Source organism: Lampris incognitus, chromosome 20, assembly GCF_029633865.1.
Source record: "Lampris incognitus isolate fLamInc1 chromosome 20, fLamInc1.hap2, whole genome shotgun sequence".
In the NCBI taxonomy this organism is placed as follows: Eukaryota; Metazoa; Chordata; class Actinopteri; order Lampriformes; family Lampridae; genus Lampris; species Lampris incognitus.
The window spans coordinates 20,201,367-20,229,022 of record NC_079230.1 but is presented as its reverse complement, the minus strand read 5'-3'; the positions used below and the strand labels follow the sequence as shown (position 1 = coordinate 20,229,022).

The following is a 27,656-nucleotide window of genomic DNA, read 5'->3' as shown; positions in this document are numbered from 1 at the left end:
TGGACACTGACCGGTCTATTGACTAGATATGGGTTCTACACGTGCTTTTTCATTGAATTATGAAAACACACGTAATAGGCGAAGTAAATGGCAATGACATAAACTGTCTCCATATCAAAATAAATAAACAGGTTCATACACCGGAAACATCATTCAATGATTTTTGTTCACATAACATTTGAAAGCGCCTAAAGCAAAATAAAGAAAAGAAAAAAAAGCAAAAACAAAACCGAAAGAATCGTAGGCAAATGAAAAACTGCAATCTAGGAGGTTAAATCAGTTCATCTGGATACAACATTTATTGAAAGACCTTCTTTTTATTTTCGTACCTGGATTATTGAGCATGCATAAAGACCCTATAATCTAGGGACAGTATTACTTTTTCTATTTGTGTGTGGAAAAATGCATCCGTCAAAACTCAAGATCATATTCTCTACAAATGGCAGGGCTCTGCTGACGTGTACAGGTTCCCACAGAACTACGCATGCGCGTCGTCCACCATGAATTACAGTGCGTAACAACGGGACCGGCGCTGTAGCGGAGTTTGACGTGGCACTCCGCTCTCACTATCGGCGATACATAGTGGGGGAAGATTTGACCGGTTCTGCCCGTAATACAGGTAAATCCACTTATTCACTAAAACTTTCAAAAGGCGGCCGGGGAAATCGTCTCATACTGCACCCGGGGATCAGTTATTTGTCTTCTTTTTCCATAGGTGAGAATAGTAAAGGGCTGCAGCTGCAAGGGAAACTTTGTCGCGATTTCCGTGTTCCTACATGTATGTGTGTAAATAACGGCTAGCAAAGGGAACGGTACTCTAATGCTAGAGTCTTTTAGCTAAGTAGTGCCGCATTTTCACAACGCATTAAGGGCAACGTGTGTGTCTGAATGGCTGGGCTTAAGTTGGAAGATGGAAGGAAGGGATGCTCGGATTTTAAAGCCATCATAACGGTGATCGACGTGGCAATCCTGGGTAGTGCTAACCCACGGTGCCTCGGTACCATCACCGTTTCCTCTCACAGTCCGCTGTCTTGAGGACATCGACTGACTTAGATCACCGTGCTCATCTTATTTACAGTGTCTGGGCCTTCTTACTGTGATGCGTTACCAAATGCACAGCTGTAACCTCTGTTTCCCCCACCAGCTCTTATTTTTTTCTTGCAGTTTTCAAAAGGTGCACATCCTCGTCCATTTAACAGTATTTGCCAAATTAAAACAGGACCCCCGTTTTCTTAACGTTACCTTATTACAGGCCTCACTCGTAATAAAGTAGTAGTGCAGTTTAACTGTGTGAAAAGATGCAGTGACTAAAAGCTGGGTCAAATGCCGAGCACAACATAGATCATATATACCAAGTCCAGTTGCACTTGATTCAACTCCTTTGGTTAACATAGATCTGTTTTTTTATAGATGATGACAGATTTTAGGCTATCCTTACTTTAATCACCGTATGTAAATGATAGGAATAATATCATTGTGTCATACTTGGATATAGTTACTGAGTATATGTATTGCTGATAGCAGAAACAGACAACACGTGTGGAGCCATTTGGGGATGGTTATCAAAGATAGGACTGCCTTATCTCTGAATAAACCAATGTCAAAGGTCTGTTACATGTGTTGATACTTCCTCAAGGTTGAAACTAAGCAATGGTGTTGTCGCTCAAGTTATGACAAAATTCACAGTACATGTTGTGAGGAATGACGTGGATGTAGACTAAAAGCAAAGTATCTCAAAAGAAGTAATTCTGATAATTATCTGATTTTGTTCTTTAGTATCATCTGCTCCTACAACGTGTCAAAGTGATCTGACTGAAATTATTTGGCATCTTTTCAACTTCACAGGTTGTTTGAGAACCCATTTGTCTTGGCATGAGAAGATCATAAAATTAATCTCAGCAAAATGAGTCAACAAGGTTATGTCGCCGCGCCCCCGTACTCCCAGGCCCAGCCTGGAATGGGGGGCTACCAAGCTGGCTTTGGTTCTGGTCCCACCCAACAAATGTATGGACACTACGGAGGACAACCACAGACATTCTCTGCTCCACCAACAGGTAAAGTGCAGTCTTGTGTTTTGATTTTCTTCCCGAACAACATGACAAGACAACCCTTTCGCTTTGGACGGGTCTAGTCTTGCTAACTGGAAAAAATACATCACTGTAAATGGCAGTCCATTCATTTTTGTATGAAGTCATTTGTTGCTGTGCAATCACGTTCACACCACCGAGGTCCAACTGTATCAGTGTAATACCATTTGACTGTCTTACACTGTATGAATATGAGATACATAGTCATATACAGTGTAAGACAATTGGACTGTCTTACACTGTATATGACTATGAGATGCATATTCATACTGCATGTTTGTTCATTATGTCTAAGTTCAGATGACAATCTGATAACTAAAGTCCAAATCAACTGTAATAGTAACATGATTTCATACTTAACCTATCAACATAGTTTGTTGTAAACTTGGCCTTTCTTAGGTTAATATTTGGTAAAGTTCTACTTGGATTTATTACTACCACGACTATTACTATTGATAATAAGAATAATAATATGTGGATAATATCCTTGTCTAAATATAGTTTTGGATGAACAATGGCTATAATTTCCTCTTATACCTTGTAGACCATACAAATCTGTACATCTGATAACACATTATGTGGTAACATAACCCCAATAGGAATGATGAAATCACCAGTGTCCTCTGCTCCTGGTATGCCTCCACCACCAGTGTCCAGTCAGTACAGTCCAAATGTCCAGCAGAATGGTGCTTATCCACAAAGGTAAGAATATTGACCCTAAAAACTGAAAGGGGAAAAAATATTAGCAGTGTAGCAGGATCATGATATGTGTTTTTAGGCTGCATGAAGAAGCTGTTAAAAGCAAAGCTGCACAGATAATTCACCAAGGAAAGCTGTTTAAATATGAATGTTAGCAAAATCAATAACTTATACTGATTGCTTGAGCAAACACTGGAGTTGACAGTCAAATCCAAAAGATTAAGGTTTTATCTAAGGTTATTTAGACAAACGTACCACAAGTATTTTACTCTTTGGCAGTAATAGGCCATAGTCTTAACCGTTTAGCTAAATGTTGCTTTCATTTCTCAGGTACCCAGCTCCTCCAGCTGTTTCTGCAGCCTATGGCCAACCTCCACAGTCCCCATACCACAGTATGGCCTCACAGGCCCCGCCTCCAACACAGCAGCTCACCAATCAGATGGGTGCTATGAACATAGGCAACTATGGTGAGTTTGCTAATCGCAAATGTACATGCGCTCATTGTACTTTCAGTAGGGTGCAACAGTTACAACAAGAAACAATGTAGCTAAGTAATTATGTTTGCTGATTATGTTTTGGTTGATGAGGTGAGTCAAAAAACTCATGTAGGCACCACACCTTTGAATATTTCAAGTGCTTCTGGCTGTCTTTTCTGCCAAGTTGATGTGTATAACCAATGTGTTGGCTACATGCAACTTGTGTCTCATCTGTGATAAAAAGACAGAAAAAGAAATAACAGTTGGCTCACTTCACTAAACAAAGCAATAATGCATTGCTTCTACTTCCACTTCAAAATGGCTTAGCTCTAGGTTCAGATTCTTTTCTCACCTGGCTTCATAATAGTGGAATAAACTCCTGTCTTCGGTCAGTGCTGCAGACCAACTTACTTCAGTCAAGAAAGGCATAAAAAAAGTTCCTTTCCCTCACCTGCTTTAACCTAAAGATGGTGTTCAAGCATGACTGTGATACTAGTTGTTGTATTGTCCAGCTAATTTTGAATCCCATGTTACTGGCATTAGTATTGTTGATCTACCTGTTGTGCACTTACATTAATTGCACTTGACATAAAATTTGCTTTTGGCTATGCTACAATAATTATTTGCGCTCCAAGATGCCTGTTGGCTGACACACAACTACATCTGCCAATTGCAGACTCTCTTGTGAGTTGCTGTTGATGAAAGCATCTGCTAAATTTAAATACATCAAATTTTCCATGTCTAGCCCCGGGACCCATGTCAAGCCCCCCACCTCCAACTAGCTCTGTGGCCCAGCAGCCTTTCCAGGCAGCTCCTCCTGCAGCCATGGGTCAGCCACCGATGCCTCCAGGCCCTCAATCACCCCACATGTCTCCTCAGATGCCAACACCACAACCACCCCAAACAAGCATGCCCATGGCTGGCCCTCCGATGGCAGGCATGGCCAGACCCTTCCCTGGGCCACCTCCTCCGGGCCCTGGGGGCTTCCAGCAGCCTGGTCCAGGACCTGCTGGTCCACAGGGGTACTCTCAGCAGCCAGGTAACATTTCAAACCAGCACCATAAACCTTTTGAGAACAAGTAAAATATTTCTGATTTGCCATAAGTGAACCCAAGTGATTACCACTGATAGTGGTTGTGGCTCACCATTATCAAGGGATGTGTATCTCATCCTCCTATGAGACCGATTCAAGTCGTAGCTCAATACGTGATAAATGGGCCGAGGCATTTGGAAACAATTTAAGCAGCCAAAATGTTGATACCGTTTGATTCAGCCCTAATGCGGTACGATATGATGCAATTCAATACAGTCCAGTGTAAAAGTGCAAACCGTGTCATTTTGATTCTACTAATGCTATAGTTTTGTGACTGGTTGCAAGAAGAAATCCTAATAGCTATACATCTACTAAATCCAGTAACGGGACAGGGAGTGAAGGATGGTGTTAACATCCTATTTGGACTCTCATTTCCATCCATCCATTATCCGAACCGCTTATCCTGCTCTCAGGGTCGCGGGGATGCTGGAGCCTATCCCAGCAATCATTGGGCGGCAGGCGGGGAGACACCCTGGACAGGCTGCCAGGCCATCACACAGGGCTGACACACACACACACACACACACACACACACACACACACACACACACACACACACACACACACACACACACACATTCACACCTAGGGACAGTTTAGTACCTACATAACCTACATGTCTTTGGACTGTGGGAGGAAACCGGAGGACCCGGAGGAAACCCACGCAGACAGGGGGCGAACATGCAAACTCCACACAGAGGACAACCCGGGACGACCCCCAAGGTTGGACTACCCCGGGGCTCGAACCCAGTTATTGGTAGTGAAACATGAAAGTCAGTGTAACCCTTACAAAACCCAGCCCACACTTGTGATGTGTAAGTGTCTGCTGGCACATCATACATTTCCTCACTGTCTGTTAACATCCTTAAAACAATGGGGAGAGGAACACATAGAAAAGAGAGGGCGGAAAGCTGGTTGTGTTTAAGGGGGGGGTCAAATGATGACATAGACATGCATACTGAGGGAGATAACTTTGGAGAAAACATGAGAGAAACAATGTGAAAGGAGCAGCGATGGCAATTACTAGATGCTTAAAAATAAAAGATAAATGGTCATATCAGGCTTTACCTATACTGTGACACCTGCATCAACTTTTTTTTTCCGCCCCTGGGATTCCCTCACAGTTTTTACCTAATACATTCTGTCTGAATTAATGTTGCCGAAACTTAAGCCTTAAAGGGAAACAGTCATGGTTTTCAACATTATCTCTCTATATATATATTGTAGGGATGAAACTCCATTAACAGCCGTCATACTGAGCGGTCTTCGGTGTGTTTCTGAAAATGCCATCGAAATTGTGTCCGTTTGCGATGTCATGGGTGTATAATGTTGACAATTGTGATTGTTTCTTTTTAAGTCCGACACATCAGTTTTCATCTGTGAATGAATACTGAACAAGTTGAGGTCAATGCAGCAGAGTCCTGCACAAAAATAAGCATCCATGTTAAAAATGCAGCTAATACCTAGGTAATGATTCCCGTTTTCTTGTCCAGGTCAGTTTGGGGGTCAGATGGCCGGGCCCCAGCCAGGCTTCCCAGGGGCCTTCCCCGGAGCAGCAAACCAAATGGCTGGCCCACCTCAGAAGAAGCTGGACCCTGACTCTATCCCCAGCATAGTGAGTAGAAAGCTAATCCTGCTCTGAGTGCATACCTTCATATACGCACATACCACACATGCCATTTCCATCCTGAGAAAGTGTCTTTTCAACCCATTTGTGTGAGAAAGGGATGTAAAAATGTCAACTTTGCTTAACTCATCAGTACACAGTGTGTTAACGTAAGGTGTTTATTACATTTACATTACATTAAATGTTCTATTACATTTTTGGCAAAAAGCTAAAATCAAGGGATTCATTTCATGAGCTAAAAGTTAATATTATACATATGTTTGACATGTAGCCAGCTTGTCTGCAAGAGCAGGATTACTTGCAAAAGTTTGGTACCGATCCTTTAGCTGCTGAGAAATTAGCTTCGACTCTAACGAATGACTTCACTGCAATTTCAGACTCAGGTTATCGAGGACGACCAAGCTAAAAGAGGTGGACAAGTTTACGCGACGAACCTCAGAGGCCAGATTCCACCTCTGGTCACTACTGACTTCACAGTCCAGGACCAAGGTAACACCATACTACCACACATTTCCATTCAGGCACCAAACATTTGCGCAAAACATCACAGCAGGCTCATAAAAGAGCGACGTCTTTGACGGAAAATGTAATGCTTTTTTTGTTCTTTTTTTCTTCTAGATTGAAATATACCTATTCAGTGCACTTTTTAAAACTCATGAGCTTTTGTAATCTTGATCTTATGTCATTTTCCAAACACTTCAGACAGTGATTGGTTTTGAAGATTAATTTTTACTCAGAACGTTTACAGAATAATGACTAAAACTATAATTTCCCACTTATTTTGAAGAGAGCATGATTGGAAATGTTTTCTGTAACCATAACGCGGTCATTTGCTGTTCTTGGCTGATTTAACTCCAGGTAATGCCAGTCCAAGGTTCATTCGCTGCACCACCTATTCTCTACCGTGCACGGCTGACCTGGCCAAACAGTGCCAAGTGCCTTTGGCCGCCATCATCAAACCATTTGCCAGTGTGCCAAAGAATGAGGTAAGTCACAGCTCTTATCGGCGTCCTAGTTTCGAATTCATGCAGCCTAACTCTGGCAAGCTCAAAGCAAAAATATTGAAATAAATATCTCTGAAAAACGTACCACAAACAAACAGGAGCCGCAATGACAAATGACAGCAAGTAAAAGAGGCTATATTAAGAAACAACTGTATAAATCTCACTCTTGGCAGCTACATTATGGTTCGGAGCCCATTTCTCTGGCATACTTTGGGTCAGTTTAACCTCCTAGATGGCAAGATAAATGCCACTAGATGAAAGAATGTAGATTTTTTTTTTTTTTAGTGTGTAAACTTTTAATCTGCACTTGCAGATTCTATGTCAAGATACATTGAAATTATTCTGGCGGCTAGTAGTTTGCCAACAGTGCCATTTAAGAACTCTTAATGTTAACTTCTCATTCATTGGATTTATTTTTACTTGAAAACTAGACAAACAGAAGACCTTTTCTATTAACTTATGTTAAAAAAAAAGAAATATAAAATTTGAATGTTACGTTGGGACATTGTGCTACATACAGTAAGGCTCCTGGAAACAAAGGTGGGATTAAAATAGCATTAGTTCTCCCTGGATAGCCCATGTTCCCAGTGTTGTCCCTATGTTATGTAACATTGGTCAAAGTACTGTAAATGTTCCTCTGTCCCAAGCGTGAACTCCTATTTGGATCCTGTGTGGTCCAAAAATCTTGCCTTAGATTTTATCCCCCTCCACTCTCGCTTGTCCCAAGAGCCAATAGGCCTTTTTAGGCAATGTTAGCTCTCTCCCCATCTCACTCCGAGCTAATTAGCTAATGTCAGATCTACGGGGACTATTGAAGATGAAAAGAGGTTTACACAAAATGACTCAAACACAAGTGCCTTGTCTTCCCATGTTTGTTCTCATCCAGTGACCGCAACATGGAACAGCTCCCCACAAATATTATTCCATAATAGTAAAACTGAGTGTTTGCCAAAATACACTGTATGTTGTCTACATCTCATGGTAACGTGTGGTTGTGCCGTGATGTTGGTGTTGTTTTAGTTCATGACAGATTTAGTTCACTGCATTTGATACATACCACTTGTACTTGGATATTATAAACACATTTACTGTTCACCATGCTTTTTTCTCTTCGGCTGAATCGGTCTATCTGCAGGCCCACATTGTCAATGTGAGAAACAGTTGGTTGCTATGTTAAACAAAACAGGAGGCTATCAGTTACGTTTCACTTTGGATATACGTCCGGTATATAAATGTGCGCTGCACATATTTACACGTGTCATGGAATTATTGATGCCAGAGAGAAAACAGAGCTCCATGTTTATATGGACATATGAACTAAAGTTGTGTACCTGTTTCAAATGATGTACACACTGATATATGTCCAAGAAGTTGTTTAGCTTAGACCAGGAATGGAAAATATCAGATTTAGACACTTACGCAACATTAAATTAAGTCTCGATCAAAATATTGTTAGTGTTTCCTCACATAGGCGGTGACCTTAACTGTCACGTTGTGTCTTGTTTGTCCCTGTCTAGCCTCCTCTATATGTTGTCAACCACGGCGAGACAGGCCCCATCCGCTGCAACCGCTGCAAAGCTTACATGTGTCCTTACATGCAGTTCATCGACGGGGGTCGCCGCTACCAGTGTGGCTTCTGCAGCTGTGTCAATGAAGGTATGCCAGGCCGCAGAGGAAGCCGTCACCGCCTGGATATTGTAGATCCGTTTTTGATAAAGGAAACGTGACAACACATGTGAACTTAAAAACCAAAAGGACGTGACCACGTAGTGATGACAAGCATGGACATTTTGGCCTTTTGTGTGACAATATCTCTCTCTGTGTCTCCCTGCCAGTGCCAGTCTTTTATTTCCAACATCTTGATCACATGGGCCGCAGGGTGGACTTCTACGAGAGGCCTGAGCTGTCACTGGGATCCTATGAGTTTTCAGCCACGATGGACTATTGCAAGGTATACAACAACTGCTGATGAACCGTAGGCTGCGAGTTACTACACGTGGGGCACATTGTTCTCACATCAGTCAGTGGGCTCAAACAGGGTGGTTACTCCTCTTTTTGGTGATATAAAGTTTCCACAAGTAAAAGTTTGGCACTGAGGGAGTTTGTCATTTAAAAATCAGTGTTCCTCATAGGAGCAGCTGCTGCGCTATAATTAATCATGATCCGTCACTTTGACGGACGATGTCGTAAAAATTCTGCCCTACTCTATTTTTACCCATCATATTTGTTTTCATGTTTACTGATATATTTTCCATTGCATTTGTGTATTTGTGGTTTACAATGCTTTATGCCAGTGCCACAATATGCCGTACTAGAACTTAAAAAAATGTCAAAAGTTATGGAAAGACTCGAAAAAAAAAAGGCAATTTATTAATACTGGAACTCAGTGTGTGCGTTGGGAATATTGAATGCACTTTTTAGATGCTAGTAGCCTACTTTAGCACACTACACTTTTTAAGTCTAACATGTAGGCTATGTTTAGATAATGGTTTAGCAATGATGTTTACTTGTATACCGTCTTTGAATAGCAAATAGATGTGCTGATTTCCTTGAGCTGGCAAAAAGTAAAACAGCAGTTAAAAAAAACATTGAAAAAAGGTAAAATCATGGACTGCACCATAACTAACAAGAATATAAGTCAGAATATGAGCCGGCAAAGTCAATTTCATATGAAAATTTTGTCAAAATAATGTCCTATGGCATTTGCAATTATCCGTCAACACTTAAAATTCACTAAATGATGAAAAAATCTTGGTCAATGCAACCCCTTCAGAGGATAATAGAGCTATAACAGAGCTAGAATAAAAATGATTAGCATCTACCGCATTGCATTAGGGACTTTTCTGAAGGGGCTTTCAGATCCTCCCACTTGGCGGTGACTGAGATGGGGGGGATTCATTCTTTTGGCAGGCTCCCTGCATTTCATTTAGCACCAGATGATTAGATTGCAGCTGAGAACAACAACAAAGAAAGAAAAGAGATGAGAACATAAACCAACAAAAAAACCCCATAAACCGTCAATATCGTCACTAGTATACCAACTAAATCTGTCTTCAGATTCAGAGGGCTGTGGTTTTTATGGGGTAAGGGCAAGCTGGCAGAGCCACTAGTCACACCGTGGCCTACTTATGCTCTGTTTATTAATATTTGGAAAGAGTGACTGTCGGACAACTCTTAAACAAAAAGCCTTCAAGGTGAGTGCCTTGTCATGGGTTTAGGACCATGGAAACCTAACAATGTCCTGCTGCCCCCCCCCCCCCAATCCCATCCAAACCATTCCATGCCATTCCCCTCCATTTCTCAGGAATGCATAGCTGTCACAAACGGTCTCCTCCCCAACCACTCAAAGCAAGCCAAAAGCCAAACATCAGAGGTATTTGAAAATGAAGCACAGAAACTGAAGGTAGAAGGAACAGGTTTGACCCCAAGTTGGGGCCCCACGCAGTCATCCAGGAAGTTAACATTTCAAAGGTTAGAAGATGGAAGAGTTCAAAAAAGAAGTCTTTGAGTAATTATGGTGTTGACCCCTTGACACAGTGTTTTAGATCAGCTTTACTTTCAGATGCGTGTTCCTCCGTTTGTCAAACTCGCAGATCGTATTGAAATAAAACAATCTCATAACGTAAACCCACCATCCCACATTAACTCGACTGATATGAAAACCACAGCAGAGAAAGTTGTAACACCTGCCGTCTTCCCCACAGAACAACAAGCCTCCCAGTCCTCCCGCCTACATCTTCATGATTGACGTGTCCTACTCCAACATCAAAAGTGGATTGGTCAAACTCATATGTGACGAACTCAAGACTCTGCTGGACGAACTACCCAGGTACATAAACACACATAAACCCAAGGAAGGAAAATATATATACAAATAGTTTGGACTAGCAGATGTTAGCTCAAGGAAAGCTTTACTGCTTTCTAGCTTTAAGGTGACAGTGTCGTTTGTATCAGCTTCAAGAAACTTAAAATGAAATAGTATTCATTAAAGAAATCACCTTCTTGACACTCAGAGGTTATAATACGATTTGTAAGGCCATGGGGATCAACAGTCCAAGACAGAATGCTTATGTCAGATTTACGGAGTTGCTTTTTGTCAGCATGCCATCACGTTGTTGCAGGGCGTATTTCAGGGGTTCACATCCTTGCAGACCTCCTTCCAACGTGCTGCCACTGCCTTTCCAGGTAGAGTCTCAAGTTTACCTGACTCATACAATGCTAGATAGTCCTCGAACCGTTGAAAAATACTGCTGCACAGCTTAAACATATGCCTTGCCAAATATGGAGTTCCCACAGGTCTACAGCAGAGGTGGCGGTGTCGGGCGGGGGGAGGGGGGGATTCGGCCAAGTATTCAAGTATCTCATCAGTTGAAAATTCTTGCCTTAAGGTTTGCAGGGGGTGGGTATTATAAGCAAGCAGGGCACTGAGGCTGCCGAAAACAGAAAGAAAAAAAATATTGTAGTCCCGACACTGTTGGAAGGAGTGTAAAACACAAGAGGTCTGTGGCACAGATGGCTCTAGTTCGGTGGTCGCCATACCAAAAGTGAGCTTTTGATTTCTCATGAAAGAATGAGGATGACATAATTCACCTGGGCACTCCTAGAATAACTTGAACCCCCCCCCCCCTCCTCCTTTACCCTTCGGCCATGTAGCAATATGTCCATATTTGACCGGTGCCATTACATCATTCCTCAAACACTTACTGGTTGTGTGCGCCAAATGAGCACCCACCCACCCATCACCCCCACCCCGCTCCGCACTCACCCCCATCTCACTCCTCTCGGTCCTAAATTGAAAACATGTTGGACACCCAGCAAGCACTTTTTTTTTTACAGTTTCTTAAGAAACGCAGCAGAATTTGTCAAATACACCTCAACCCACTCAAGAGGGACAGCAAGAGCTCGGAGAAAGTGGAAACAGGTGTGGGGCTACTTCTCCCACTGGGATTTCTTTTAATAATAATACTCATAGATGTTTTTCAGGATTCATGTCTACCATGAGAACAAGCGGTAACAAACGTCTCCGTTCCCCCATCTGCTCTCTGTAGCGCCGCTGATTTACGTCAAAGGCCATGTGATTTAAGTCACATTACATGCTTGCATCCCCTGTCGCTGGGAAGCTTAGGAAGAGAGGGCAACAAACTCCCGTTAGCAGTGATGTTGAGGAATAACCTCGAAGGAGTTCACCTGGGTTCCAGTATCCATAATCCACCATAATGCACGCTAGTAATCATCAGGATTGTTAAGCTCTTTTATAGTCTTAAGTGTACTACCACTATGTCCTCGACACTTTCTACATAGTCTTATAAAAACATAAGGGACAGTGGGTTCAGGGGAAGGAAAAATATATTTTAACTCGGGCAAATAAACAGTGGTTTTCCACTATTAAGTTAAACTTGTGTAACGCATAGAGAGAGAGAGAGAGAGAGAGAAAACAAATGCTATAAACAACAGAAGGACATCAGTGATAAAACAACAAATTTTTATTTGTATATAACTAACATTGTTTTTTTTTTTATTCCTTTATCCACTGCTCAATCATCTCAAGAACTGTGAGGGAGTGGTCTAGTCTTCATTAATATTCATGAGCAGACCTTTGAGTGACGAGTAAAGTCAAGGGTTTGTGGTAAGAGTGGGTGGAGTTTCATATTTTGGCAGGTTGATCTGATTGGCTGTATGCAAATGGACGTGTCTCGTCGTGAGCGTTAGAAAAAAATATTGGCTAAGAGGCTGAACTAGGGGAGCTCTTTTAAAAAGACAAATAGAAAAATGAATTCTACCTTTTATACTTATATTTATTTTCATTAGAAAGAGACAGTACAAAATGCATGACGATTAAAGTAATGAGTGATGTTAGAAATTTTTAGTGTTTTAATTCCTTTAAAGGCTCGGTCACGATGCTCATTAGCAAATAGCTCGCCGATCTCTTAAGCAAACAGGATTTACCTGCACAATGCAATTTCCTCTGCTCTTAACCTCCAATCTCACACTAATGGCACACGTTCAAGCGCAATAAACAATTCTTTACTGGTTATTATTTTACTCCTGTGTGAATGTTAATGTCTACTTGGCACCCAGAGATGAGTAATGGGTCTCTTGTAGCTGGTAGGATGTGGTGCCCGCCTCAAAGTTAAATCAGATCCCTCTCTTCGATTTTAAATATTTTGCTTTGCAGAAGAAGTGAGCCAGATTTTCTCTGAATGTTTTCAGGCCTTTAGTTACTTCTGCCAGACTTTGTGATGATTTATAGAAAGGGGAGGCTTTTATGGTAGTGCAAATATACAAAAGGCTCTGAGAGTACATATGCAATAAGGCTTCACCTGTGACTTCTACAGTACATTTCTCTCAGTACGATATTGTTGGCAAGAAATACAATGTTGAATCATTACTGGAATGCTGATATTTATCACTCTCTACTGCATTAAAATGTTGATATCGCTGCATGCACAGACATGAGATCATTTAAGACTGGATTGTCCGGTGAATTGTGGAGCTGAGCCACTTTATCTTTCTGCCTCCGCAGAGAGGAAGGAGCCGAGAGCTCGACAGTAAAGGTCGGCTTTGTCACCTACAACAAGATCCTCCACTTCTACAATGTGAAGAGCACCCTGGCCCAGCCCCAGATGATGGTGGTGTCAGACACTGCCGAGATGTTCGTTCCACTGCTCGATGGCTTCCTTGTGAATTACCAAGAGTCGAAGGCTGTCATCTACAAGTAAGACCGATTTGAGAAGATGGTAGAAATGTTTATGGGCAATTTTTTATATAATCCTTCAATTCAACATAAGCCAGCCTCAAGATTTAACCATGCTTTGCAAAATTCACGAGTTTATTTGGCTTCCCTGTGGCTATACACGGCTTAGACTTGCATGTACAGTAGGCTCCAATACGATCCACTTTATTAGATTCAGTTTAATACTTAATGAGCAATCAGCTGGATGATTGTAGTCATTTGAAAGCCCTTTTTGACATTTGCCAAAGCAGGGTCAGAATCACGCCCAATATAAACTGTCTTGTTAGAGGGTTTTTAGTATGCTAATCTTGAACAAAATGTCAGCAGGTTAGACACGAGGTCAAGTGGCGCTTACAGAACATTTTGATTAAAATAATGGCCTCTCGTTTTTCAAGATGGGGGGGATTAAGATCACATAATCACAATTTACCAACAAAACATTGGGAGGACGTACAGGTCAAAACGACCTGTACTTTGTTTATTTTTACTATCCATGGCAGACCTAAGCTATTATTTATGAACATTGTAAATATGTCAAATAATATCGACACATAAAGCATCCTCTTTCACTCTCTTGTGTGAGCACCTTCGCTGATCCAGCGTCGTCAATTTGAGTGCATGAAGTATAAATTGGCCTTGTAAAACTATAAAATTGCCAATCACCTGTTGTGAATTTAGAGCTTATTTGACTATGAAATAATATAGCCAACATAAAAAAACCAATACTGAACTGTGTGTATGTTTGCAAAATGAGGACACTTGGACATTGTGGTTGGCCCTCCTTCTTCTCCAAGGGGTCCATTTTAGGGTCAGGATTTGGGTTTCGGGATAAAATTAGAATTAGGATTACATTAAGGTTAGGGTAAAGGTTAAGGTTAGGCAGTTTGGTCTGATGGTTCAGGTTCAGGAATTAATGCAATTAATGACGGATCTTCAAGTATAGAAAAAACAAGTTTGTGTATTTTTTTTTAGTGTGTGAATAACTCAGTGCATATCCCCAGGCTTTGGAAAGCAAGCAAACAAACACTAGGGGAAAAACTAGATGGTCCGATGGAGGTCTGATAGAGACATAACTTAATTACATACAGTAAGTTCATTTTTATGCATGCCAGGTTTGAGGCTCCAGCCTTTGGGCTGCTGCCAAACAGTACACAGACTTATATCTTGGTTGATATTGTTAGTACTCATGTAAATATGCCAGTGAAATTATCTTAAGTGGATCTTGTGGAATAAGCAAGTACTTGAATGGGAAACACAAAACATGTCTCTGATCCCTTTCTGCCCTCATCCTGTGTTAATTGGAGTTGGGAGAGATGGGGTGATGTACCAGGATGCTGTGTTCGGTCACACTGACCCTCCTCACATCTTAAGGATGTCCATGTTGTCGTTCATGTCAACACCTGAGTAGGATGGTGGCAGACATGGAGGGCCTCAGAAGAAGCTGTCTAAGATAGCTGTCTCATATGCATAAACAACAACATCTAATAATGGGTGACGCAGTGGTTAGCGCGGTCGCCTCACAGCAAGACGGTCCTGGGTTCGAACCCCGGGGTTGTCCAACCTTGGGGGTCGTCCCAGGTCATCCTCTGTGTGGAGTTTGCATGTTCTCCCCGTGTCTGCGTAGGTTTCCTCCAGATGCTCCGATTTCCTCCCACTGTCCAAAGACATGTAGGTCAGGTGAATTGGCCATACTAAATTATCCCTAGGTGTGTGTGCGTGTCGGCCCTGTGATAGACTGGCAGCCCATACAGGGTGTTTCCCTGCCTGTCGCCCGATGACTGCTAGGATAGGCTCCAGCATCCCATGACCCCTATTGGGATAAGCAGCTTGGATAATGGATGGATGGATGGGTTTCATTTCTGCTTTGCAGACCAAAGTTTTGTAGAAAGTGTGCACACACAATAGGCAATGCACTTAGACTTTTACAGACAAACCCTTTATATAGTTACATAAAGGCAGGACACACACAGAATATATTGACAAAACAACTTTGAGAGTGCATATTCCCTCTCCAATGTTTCAGTAACTGCAGATGCAGTAATAGGCAGGTGGTGGCTATACACAATATTTAAAAAAAATGTTGTGGCATCTTTCAATCTGTAAAACTTGCATTGCTTGTGTTTCAACACAACGAGATTACCATGAGTGTGCCTGTTGTGTGACGTGATGACGACACAGCCTTAACTCCGTCTCTCTCGTCTCCAGCCTCCTGGATCAGATCCCTGACATGTTTGCAGACACCAACGAGAGTGAGACGGTCTTTGCCCCTGTCATCCAAGCCGGAGTGGAGGCCCTTAAGGTGAGTGACGGGGTGACTCCTGTCAACCGCATCACGCTGCAGGATATTACGGTCTCACTGCAGCCTGCCAAAGGCAGACGTTTCAGCACTAGCTGTGTATGTGTGTAAACTAGCATGGTCAGGTGTAAAGGGGTCACGAGGGCAGAAAGGTGGAAAGTCACATGTCCAAGCCCACTTCCAGTTTTACTTCTATACATAACATGTAACGTGCTCTCTCTGGTAGCTCTCTTCCCCTTCACAAGACACTTATTTAAAGTCAAAAACCAAAACCCTGTATACTAACTGTTAACTAGCTCCTAGGGCATTTTTACTATTCTGATGAGTTACAGTCCCAAGTAGGACTGAGATGTTTGACCTGTTGGCATTTCTGGAAGTGCTGTTTGAAAAAGAAAAAAAAGGGTTATTTGAAATAATCAATACAGTCTAATAATGCAAGGCAAGACGGAAAACACCACAATATATTTGTAAGGTATTTGACACGATCTTGATTATAAATATTTATATATATATATATAATCAGCTACATGTGCAGTAAAATGCCATATTTAAGAGTCCAACTCAGGTTCCTCATATTGAGCTGTTTGGTTGAGTAATAATATCAAACCAAAACTATTTTTTTTCAGATAACTCTCGCGGAAAAATACTTCAGACCTCATTTTGTGGGAAATTTTTAGCAGCAGATTCTCGTTATCATTAATTTAAACAAAATTGGGTATTATGACATGACGGTATCTGAACGTTATGCTGATACGATACCATCAAAAGACGATAATCAGTAATGTTGGATTATTGTCCAGTCCTAATGTGGCCTATCCAGGATTAGAGTAAAGTGAAGAAGTAGATTTATAACAGTTTCTTATAAAACCCTTTGCCAAATTCCTGTCAACCAAAACAAGAACATGGAGCATGTTCTCCAAACAAATGACAGCCTGATTTGCTGAAGGCAAACTGTTTTCTTTTGGTCCTTGCTCTTCTCTCCGAATACAAAAAAATAAAACAAAACGGGATTGTTCTTGTTTTTTTTGATTGTTTTGATGTATTGCCTGTCCCGGATTTGGCATTAACTTGTAAATAGTCATCCAACCTGCCAACCAAGTTTCCTTTTATTTTATTTTGTCTTCCTGCTGATATGTTAGTGTTTACTTTGAAGTCCAAACCAAACTTTTCCATGATGAGGTCAGTGTTTTGGCGTGAATTAAAGGAAGTGTTCACACGCAACCTTCAGCCTTGCAGAGGGGTTGCAAGAAAACACACAAGGGCAAACGTTCAGTCAGTGACTTATGTATGTCGGTTCCTTCCTGTTGACCCAGGACATGACCCCTTGAGCCCCCTGTAAAGCTGGAAACAAATCACGTCCTGGAAATTCACTCTACTTTTGAGTAAAATACTTACTGCAGGCCACACAACTTTTGAGTGGTTTCTTTTTTTCCCCTCCTCTTCAACCTGCGCCCCCTTCAGGCAGCGGAGTGTAGCGGCAAGCTCTTCATCTTTCACTCCACCATCCCCACCGCCGAGGCACCTGGGAAGCTGAAAAACAGGGATGACAAAAAGCTCGTCAACACTGAGAAGGAGAAGGTGAGCTGTTCTTTGTACTGACAAGGAGAAATTACAAGATGAGCTGCAAATACACATTACAGACTAGTCGGTGTTGGGGTACGTTGCAGGGTTGGGTCCCGTTCACTCCTGATCAGTTCAGCAGACTATGACATCATGAGAACAGTATTGTTTTCACAGTTAAGGTAGGGCTGAACAGCATGTGGTTTCAGAATTGACATTGAAATATAAACATGCAGTCGTCACATTGCGAAAGATGCAATGGAAGGTAACTTGGGCCCATCGGTCGTGTTGGGCGAAAACTCTTATTCCTTGATGGAAAAAAATGTCTGCATTTTTCAAGACAATTCTTGGAGAAAATCATTCTTGTACATTTGACAAACATTTGGTCAGATTTAGTGACTTTTTGGACATTTGCAGCCTCTAAAAATCACCCTAATCATTGCTAGAATGATAAAGTCTTTGCAAATGGAGCAATTGAAATTTATGGAAACGAAATCAACTGTCACATCCGGTGGGAATGTGTGTAAGAGGGAACATGCACAGGTGCTGTCCATTCGATGCTTATATTATGAAGATTTGCTTTGAAATCCTCCACTTCTAATTTCAGTGGGACGTTATCCCTCACCTAGCTGATTTGATTGGTACTCTCCATAGATGCTGTTCCAGCCAGTGAAAGGTATTTATGAGCAACTGAATAAAGAGTGTGTAGCCCAGGGATGCTGTGTGGACCTCTACCTCTTCCCCAACCAGTATGTGGACATGGCCACCATGGCTGACGTACCCTCTCACACGGGAGGATCTGTCTACAAGTACAACAACTTCCAGGTATAATTTGCACCAGCACACACACACACACACACACTTGTGTGTACATTTGCAGAATTTGAACAATATGAGGAGTTTCTCAACAAGTATTGCCACCCCAATCTGTTCATCCATCCATCCATCCATTATCTGAACCGCTTATCCTGCTCTCAGGGTCGCGGGGATGCTGGAGCCTATTCCAGCAGTCACTGGGCGGCAGGCAGGGAGACACCCTGGATAGGCCGCAGTTCTTCTTTCTAATTTCCTTATGTTACAAAGGACCAACTTAACAGCTGTAGGCAGGGACATCTAGCAGACATTTGTAGGATATCATAATGGTGATCTTGGCACACCACACACAGTCCAGTATACAATAGATATGTCCTGTGTGAAAGGTGACACAAACGGCGAGGAAAATGTAGCAGATATACACAATATAGCAGGACAGTATTGCATACAAATTGCACATGTACTATCCCTTCAATTGAACTGAACATTTTACATGAGTTTCTGCAGATCGCAACACATCAAACGCCACCAAGATCTGTAACCTAACCCTCCTCCGTCCTCTAAACAATATAATTGAGTTTATTTTGATTTAGGAGCTACATTTGTTATTTACCCGTACCAAAACCACAGCTTGGGTCCATCATTTCTGCTGGCATCAGACTTACTAGATTAAATCACTTTCAACATGAGGCCAAAAGTCGTTTTCTCTGGCATGTTTCCAAGTTTAGCTGTACAAAATAGTGAAAACGCTGCCACCTGGTGGTTAAATAAAGACACAGCCATCTGTTACTGAGTCAATGTACTTGACGTTACCAGGTGGAGACCGACGGGGAGCATTTTCTAAGAGACCTGAAAAAGGACGTGGAGAAGTCCATCTGTTTCGACGCCATCATGCGTGTTCGTACCAACACAGGTACAAATACAAAAAGCATCGTAGTGTCTCAGAATACTCTTCATTTTTACACATCAGTGAGGATGACAGATGACAGGAAAATGCCGGTCCTCTTAGGAATTCACTTCTTTCCCTGTGTTTTTATTTTTCAGGCTTCAGAGCCACAGACTTCTTTGGAGCGATCCACATGAACAACACCACAGATGTAGAAATGGCGGCTCTGGACTGCGATAAGGCCGTGACCGTGGAGTTCAAACACGATGACGCGCTCAGCGAGGAGGCTGGCGCGCTCATACAGGTATCACACACACACACACACACACACATACACAAACGGACACACTCAAATCGCAATAATTATATAAAAAGATGTGTTTATTTTCAGCATTTACAATTAACATCGCTGTTTTGTTCCAAAAATGTGTGCCGTTTGGTGAAAAAACTTGTTCTGTGCCAAACCATTTAATTTCTTGGCTCCGTTAAAGGTCCACGAAATGGAAAATGTATGTTCTAGAAATTCTCAGAAAAAGTTGTTTTATGTTTTTTTTAAAAATATTTTTCTCTTCCTGACAGTTGCGATAATTTTTTTAGTGATGTCACCCTGCACTTGCTGGTGTACACTAACAAAATGTTCTAATATCTATTGGCCATGAGCCAATAGATATGCTATTGGCTCATGGCCAATAGATATTGATGTGTACTCTCCTAAATATGCCTTGTCATGATTAGCTGTTCGCCAAGTCACTCTCCCTCCCCTCACCAAATCCCACCCACCCGTGCCGTTTCGTTCGGATATGCGTCAAATGGGGGAAGTTTAGGGCACTCTAAATGGCATTTCATGACTGTCCTTTGCACTCACTTTCCCAGTGTGCCTTGCTGTACACCTCTGTCAGTGGTCAGCGGCGTCTGCGCGTCCACAACATCAGTCTGAACTGCAGCTCCCAGCTGTCCGAGCTCTACAAGAGCTGTGAGACCGACGCACTTATCAACTTCTTCGCCAAATCAGGTGAGCGTCATTTTTTTTTAGACGCCGTTGCCCTCGGTCAAAGTTTGTCAATGCTAACGATTTCATTTCACACTATTTCCGGCGCGTCAATAAAAACAATGCCACGCTCAATAAAATCTCGCGCAAATTTGACAGAAATCTTCTTCCAAGAATCCAAGACAGGTGCAAGAAATATTTCTGCTCTGACCTTTTTAAACAGGTCGTCACTTCAAGATGCAATCATACCGTAAAGTTGGCACTCTGTACGAAGTGATTTGTAGCTCAGACACACCAAGCTGATGTACTGCAATTTGGTTTTCACCTTTGCAGGACGCACCCCATGCATCACCCTGATAATCTACTCAGTTCCACATACTCATCGGCCTATGATTGAAAGAATAACTCCTTGAAATAAAGACCACATGTCTCTCATAAAGTATGGGTTGACATCGAGCATTCAGCGCATCTGTATCGCTGACCTTCAGCTGCCTCCCTTTCACACTTGTCTTTCATCGCTCTGGCCTCTCGCCAAGTCCCTCATGGCTGCTGTGGGATGAAGATCTCGCGTCTCGGAAATGTTAGCCGATTTGAGGCCGAATAACTGGAACAATAGGTGAATGTGGTTAAACTGTCTGGTAGAACAGAAAGACAGCAGTACTGGTGGTACCTGAGGACCTGATTGAAAACTACTGTATTAAAGGAAAATAAACTGATGATAACATAGTTAGAAGAGAGATATTGATATAAATTGATCCGTGTCAATGATTGACAGTAAAGCTCATACAACTAAGGTATCAGCCTCTGGAAGTCTGTTTTAAAAGCAGAATTTGATAATTTTGTGAAAAGCACTATTAAGACTTTTTTAACCAGTAATAGAAATCCCTTGGCTCATGTGTGTAAACGCACACATCAGCTCAGCACATGAGTAAGACTTGAGTTCGCGTTATTACATGAGCTGTTTTTTTACACAATTTTCCTGCGCTAAAGGAAATTTTTAGTTTAATACATATACTCGCTGCCTTCCGTGTCACTTTCCACAATCTTGCCTGCGGAGGTTGACATCAGCTTATGCATTTTGTCCCTTCTGTATTTAACATTGACACCGGAGTTTTTCAGCATTGAACCTGTGTGGCAATATGAAACAGACATGGCGCCACCCAGTGGGATTAGTACAGCTATACAACAACGTTACCCTTTCTGTCCCTTTTAACAACACAATGGGTTGGAAGGTTTTGAAACTTGCTCAGTAGCACAAAGCACCATGCATCCTATGCTTTAAGTAGCATTTTGAGAGTCACCAAAATTAGGGAACTCGCATGGCAGATGTTTTGTTTTCTCTGTTGGCCCCAGTCTTTTTTTGTGATTCTTTGCTCTGTGTTACTCCTTTACTTTTAAAATGTCTCCCCATTCAAGCCAATCCCAGTTCTCAATTCCTTTCCTTTAACTCACCGTCCACCCTGTCCTCACAGCTTACCGTGCCATATTGAACCAACCTCTGAAGAATGTGAGGGAGATCTTGGTCAACCAGACAGCCCACATGCTTGCGTGCTACAGAAAGAACTGTGCCAGTCCCTCCGCTGCCAGCCAGGTCAGTCAAGACTGTGTAAACAGTGCATACTCCATTATCAGATAACATGTATTCAGTCACTGAGATGCAGTAGTACATGAGACACAGTAACTTATTCTTTGAAAAGCCATTATTACAACCACAATGTGTTCAAGGTGTGCGTTTTTTGAAAGTAATCTCAACATTTCTTGTTTTGTTTGTGTGTGTGGGCATATATGTACCATCTATATGCATATTTAGCTCATCTTGCCTGACGCCATGAAGGTGTTCCCAGTTTACATGAACAGCCTGATGAAGACCGCTCCACTGGTGGGCAGTACAGAGCTCTCCACAGACGAGAGGGCCCACCAGAGGCTGGCTGTCATGGCCATGGGGGTGGAGGACACCCAGCTGCTGCTCTACCCACGCCTCATCCCACTGGTAAGAGGCCGGCCTCCAGTCAGTAGAATTGTGATAAATAATTGGTTGAAAACTCGCAGTATAACGAAAAATATTTTTCTAATTCCTCGGATGACTGGAATTTCAATTGTGGGTGAAAATAGAAAAATTGCACACTCTAGTGGTCTTGAGAGAAATCGTCATTCACTTCTCCATTGACCAAATTTTGAAAAATGATAACAAATGCATACCAGCATAATTATTGGAATTGCAGAATTTTTAGAATATATACAGCAATGAACTAAAAACAATAAATCAATGAATAATCATTGTTTATTGTCTTAATGGCGCTAGAACAGTTAGAATCAAATTTAAGTGGCATCACTGTCTTAATACTGCAATGCATCCTGAAAAATATATTTTTTAATTCTTCAAGCCATTTTGCGCCGATGTATGAATGCTACCACTAGGAGGCCAGAAAACAACTTTCCCTCTCAATGATCATCCTCACTCACTCATATCAAACTCTTCATTGCAGCACAACATGGATTTTGGCAGTGAGGCGGTTCCCGCTCCTGTGCGTTGTTCAGAGGAACGGCTCACGGACGGGGGCATGTTCCTGTTGGAGAACGGCCACTCCATGTTCCTGTGGCTCGGCCAGGCCAGCCCACCAGACCTCATCCAAGGCGTCTTCAACCTGCCCTCCCTCTCCCACCTTCAAACACACATGGTCAGCCGCTTAAACCCACAGATTGTAGTGTTAATAGATATTGCAAAAGGACAAACGTTTCACACCCTGGCTGCTAAACATACTCAAAAATACTTGTGTACTGGCATAATTGTAAATCAACATAATTGTAAATCAAAATTGCATACATTTTATTCCTTCCTATGGAATTTCTTTTGCACATGACAAATGTAGTATGTTTTTATTAGTGTTGCCGACTTTGGTAACCTGGCTGGAGTGAGACTTTGCACACGTGCACATGCACACATGAAGCATTGGAGGTAGTCCATATGAAATTACAGGATGACCCCACCCTTAGCAACAGGACCACCCTTAACACTGAGCAAGTGTGTCTACTCCTGAAGCTGTGTCTTCAGTCCACATTCTTCACATACAGGGGGCAGTACTATAGGCAGAAGCATGGGTGTGCTATGTTTCACCTATAGTGGCCATATACAAGACTCTGATGTCCTATCCAGGGACACCACCCAGCCACTGGTTCAGATTTGTGGATGAGACCTAGTTAAAATTAAGTCTCAGGACATAGCAGATTTACTCTGTCACCATTTTACAACGCTGTGATTGCAACTAATCCCCAATCCTCTGTAAATAGTACATATTGCCATTGTAGCTCTAGTTAATGGTCACAACAATTTGCATATGAAACCGATCGTTGGTTTCGGTCGTTATGCAACTGTATTGTTTATAAAGGTGGGGATACCTGCAGTCAGCCGAGACTGAAGAGGTCCCTTAGATGAATGATGAAACGTTTCTCTCTATAAACGTTGTGTCCGGATGAACTGATTCAACTCTGGGGTAAATGGTAAATCTGTCCTGCAAAACTGACTCACTGTATGATAATGTGTGTTTTTCAGAGTACTTTACCGGAGTTGGACAACCCCAACTCCAAGAAGCTCCGTTCCATCATCAACGCTCTGCTTGATCAAAGGCCCAACTCCATGAAGGTATGACTATCTGGCACCTGTCATTAAATGCACCGCCACCCACCAGGTGCTTCCCCCTTTTAAAAGCAAAACATTATCATACATAAACATCTACAGTAGGAAAATTGTTTTTAACTAAGGAGATGGAAGTAATTTAAACACCAGAAGGAACACATATTCGTAACTTTTGGAATAAAAATGGAAAAATAATTTTGCCCGTGCAAGGGGTAGTTGTGTACCGCGGTTGCACCACCAGCACATTAGACTGTGATGACCCATGCATGAGAATTTGGTTTTTTGAGGTTTTGTTTGCGGTGTTGCTAAACAAACCACCGAATGAAAACACTTACCTGAGAGTCCAGTGTGTTCCACAAAGGGTGTTTTGAGCTGAAACAATAGATGAATGAAGTTAACTATCTGGCAGATAAGAAAACCATTAAAACTGATGGTACCTAAGGACCTGATTGAAAACCCATAGGCTAAGAAATCTTTGCATTTTACACGACAGTTTCAAGTTGCTACCGGGACTTTTCCCACAGATTATTTATGTCCCAACTTATCTGTGATGCCTCTACATGATCGACAGAAGGAAATAACACTGTCAGAGTGAAGATTAGACATTGCTTTCATAATCCTTCCTAATGCTTGTCCCCGAGTTGGATTCCCTGTGAAATCTTATGATTTACGGCACACAGACGGGATGCTGGAGACAAATGACCTCATCGTTGTGTATCTTACAAACAGCTGTTCCTCCAAAACACTGCTGTATCTCACTCATTTCTTCAAAACAAATGCACAAGCCACCAGGCAGTGGATGCATGTGTGTAGCAATAATTAAGTTATACTTCTGCAAAACACTACTGCTTTGGTCCACAGGGGGGGCGCTAAGTCAACAGAAATCCAACACTCCTCGTAGCGGCTCTATGATTCAAAATGAAGAGTCTCTCAAAAAGAAAGGAAGAGTAAGCGAGTGTAAAAGCTGAAGTGTCAATCTGTGTGTGGAACATGTGGGTTTACCTTTAACTCCCCATATAACTGCATAGGTAGAAGGAGGAGGGGGTGTTGAATTTTTTACCTTGATTTTCAACCTTTCTTTCTGTTTGCTTGCCCCCCCAGCTCCAGATTGTGAGACAGAAGGACAAGCCGGAGATGTTGTTCCGTCAGTTCCTGGTGGAGGACAAGGGTCTGTATGGAGGCGCCTCCTACATGGACTTCCTCTGCTACGTCCACCGGGAGATCAGGCAGCTCCTCACTTAACTCCTTTTTAAATGACCTCAGTGTCCGCCTGCCTCGCTGGCCCAGGACATATGGGACATCCATTGGACTACCCATATTATCTCATAGGGTGAGTCTCAATAGGCTCCCGTGGGCTCTTCAACTCTCGAATTTTCATTACAAGACATGGGAGATGTAAAGACAGCTCTTCTCATTTCCTTTTGAGAAGGTATGAAAAGAAATGAGCCATGGAGAGCCCTTTGAGAGTCATCCTGGAGACTCCAAAGCTGCCTTTTTAAACACACCATTGCCACCCCTATTTCCGCACACTTACACGGGACTCTGGTGTGATGTTTTTTTTTTTTTGCTTTGTTTTGGTTTTCCCAATATTCCCTTGTACGTACTCTTAAAGAAATTTCTTAGTCAATCTACAGGACTGTAATGAGCAATATACACAAGTGTTTTAGTCCTGCTGGACAGCACATCCAGCTTTCCTTGCTCTTGACCTTTATTAGAAATGCAAATTGCACAGTGGGACGGGCCAGTGGGAACAAATGACACCCGTCCTGGAGGCTGAAATAGTTTTAGTTATATACGCTACTGGTTTCAGCAATACAACGTAATATTTGGCGATACACCGTGTGCTGTCCTAGGCAACAGCATTTCTCTGTGCCGCTTCTTCGATCGGAGGATTGGATGAGACTTGGAAGTGAAAAGATGAGATGAGCTGAGCTGATTGCCAACTTTTGTTAAAAATTACCTGTACCCATGTCTAGATTTATCGGAAGCTTCATATTGTTTAATTTCAAACAGTTATTTCCTAAATATGAAAGCTGTCATTAAATAATGATACAAATATTATCTGGCACATTGCACAGGCCTTGGCTATGTAAATATTGTCACGCCACCAAATCTTTTACTTTGCTAGAAGACTGTTTTCCGTTAAGGTTTACCTTTCTTAGTTTTTGGACATTCAGAGAATAAAATAAAACGAGCTAGTATTTGGAAAGATTCCTAGATTTGATGGTGCAAAAAGCCTCAAGTATCTAGCGAACCGAAAGGCTGCAATTAAAGCTTCCGTCTCGCAGGACTGAAAATTGTTGCTATGGCTGATAAATTGATGGCTCATTACACCGTGGCTGATTCAATTTGATTTACACAGGAAGAAAAAAAAATACTGATGTGATGGTGTGCATCGATGCAGAGACGCAGCCTCTGATTCGGTATTTGATAAGTTGCTCACGGCTTTGTGACTCGACTGATTCCAAGACAGTTATTGTGTTCCCTGATGAAGAACGGCCCATTCAGTTTCTCGCCAAATAAGCATCAGAATGTCATGAAAAGGGACCAGCACGACGCTCCGCATGAGGGATCGGCGATGATTTAAATGTGCAATGAGAGAGATTGGTGTGAAGGACAAATGGCATGGCAATCATTGCCCTGAAATAGCATCCAGATTCACCAACAGCAGTAGTCCTGGAAGGGTTTTTATTAAATCTAGTTTACCATTTAGTTGAGCATAACCTCACGGTTGGCCGTATTTTTATGAAAAAAAAAAAGAGGCCCCAGCTGCAATACAGTCAATCCAGTGCAAATGCAGGCCATTTTAACTTGCTCTCTGCTGGACCTGCAGTTCAAAACTGTGCCGCGTATCCAGCATTGCACAGAGAGCTCTGCAGAATTGTTGCAGATAATGAAAGGGTAATCATGTCATCTAGATTGCAGTGTAAATGAAATCCAAATCAGTGTTCGTTGGGACCAAATTAAATGACAACCCGTTGACTGATTATTAACTATCAGTAAATGCCTGACACTTTACTCGTGGCAGCGAGGTTGAACATTCCAAGTGTAAATTTTAGTACAGTTAAAGCATAATCTTGTATTCATTTGTGATTTTCAATAAACAGATTTTTTTTTGCTTCTGTATAACTGATAAGAGAAGCCTTGATGAATTGTATCTGTACGTTGTTTATGTAGCCTACAAAACTGTACATGAAATGGGCAGCTTCCATGTAGGAACCACAATCCCATCTGCCTTAAGTTGATATTTGTCAAGAGTAGACATCTTTGTGTTGGAGCTGTGTGACCCCCGAGTTACATCTGTTCGGTTTGAGTGGTCACTTTTCTCAGGTAATTTGAGTACTTGACACTTTTTTCCCGTGCCCAGTTGAAACCAGTGAGCGAGGTGGAACTGGAAGGACTCATGTGGATCGAATGCAAAGTGTTTTGACTTGGGACTGGTGGATGGTCATTGGATTGGTGTGCCATGTACATTTGAATCCAAACTCGATACAAAACACTTGGTTTTGATTAAATTCCTGACTGAATCCTCCGTGGTTCCTTCACTCCTTTTTTTTTCCTGTACACCCAACTTTACCTCAACACCCACAATGCTTACATGCACGTAGGAAATTCACCTTTTCACGTGGTCAGAAACAGTGTGTTATATTTCCAATGTGTCGTACTCAATACAGGTTTGAAATTAACAGGTGTCTTTCAGAAAGGTCAACACACAAGCTAATCTGTTAGAAAACATGTAAAAAAAGGGGGTCCGGGTAGC

General features: G+C 42.0%; 1 protein-coding gene across 1 annotated transcript; it reads left to right on the top strand.

The window, feature by feature from the left end:
• The first annotated feature begins 549 nt into the window (after positions 1–549).
• sec24d (SEC24 homolog D, COPII coat complex component) lies at positions 550–27,467 on the top strand. The gene is made up of 23 exons (XM_056300062.1): positions 550–619; positions 1,846–2,054; positions 2,687–2,789; positions 3,117–3,253; positions 4,008–4,301; positions 5,849–5,970; positions 6,360–6,471; positions 6,841–6,968; positions 8,504–8,642; positions 8,822–8,937; positions 10,691–10,815; positions 13,510–13,701; positions 15,925–16,018; positions 17,477–17,593; positions 18,230–18,400; positions 19,205–19,301; positions 19,433–19,578; positions 20,148–20,286; positions 21,735–21,853; positions 22,073–22,252; positions 22,749–22,940; positions 23,813–23,902; positions 24,998–27,467. The coding sequence occupies exons 2-23, from the start codon at positions 1,904–1,906 to the stop codon at positions 25,136–25,138; spliced, it is 3,105 nt and encodes a 1,034-aa protein (XP_056156037.1). The 5' UTR covers positions 550–619; positions 1,846–1,903; the 3' UTR covers positions 25,139–27,467.
• Positions 27,468–27,656: the final 189 nt, after the last annotated feature.

Coding starts and splice junctions, on each gene's coding strand:
- sec24d (XM_056300062.1), top strand. CDS start 1,904: ATGAGTCAACAAGGTTATGTCGCCGCGCCCCCGTACTCCCAGGCCCAG. Junction 2,790..3,116: donor AATGGTGCTTATCCACAAAG/GTAAGAATATTG, acceptor TTCATTTCTCAG/GTACCCAGCTCCTCCAGCTG. Junction 4,302..5,848: donor GGGGTACTCTCAGCAGCCAG/GTAACATTTCAA, acceptor TTTCTTGTCCAG/GTCAGTTTGGGGGTCAGATG.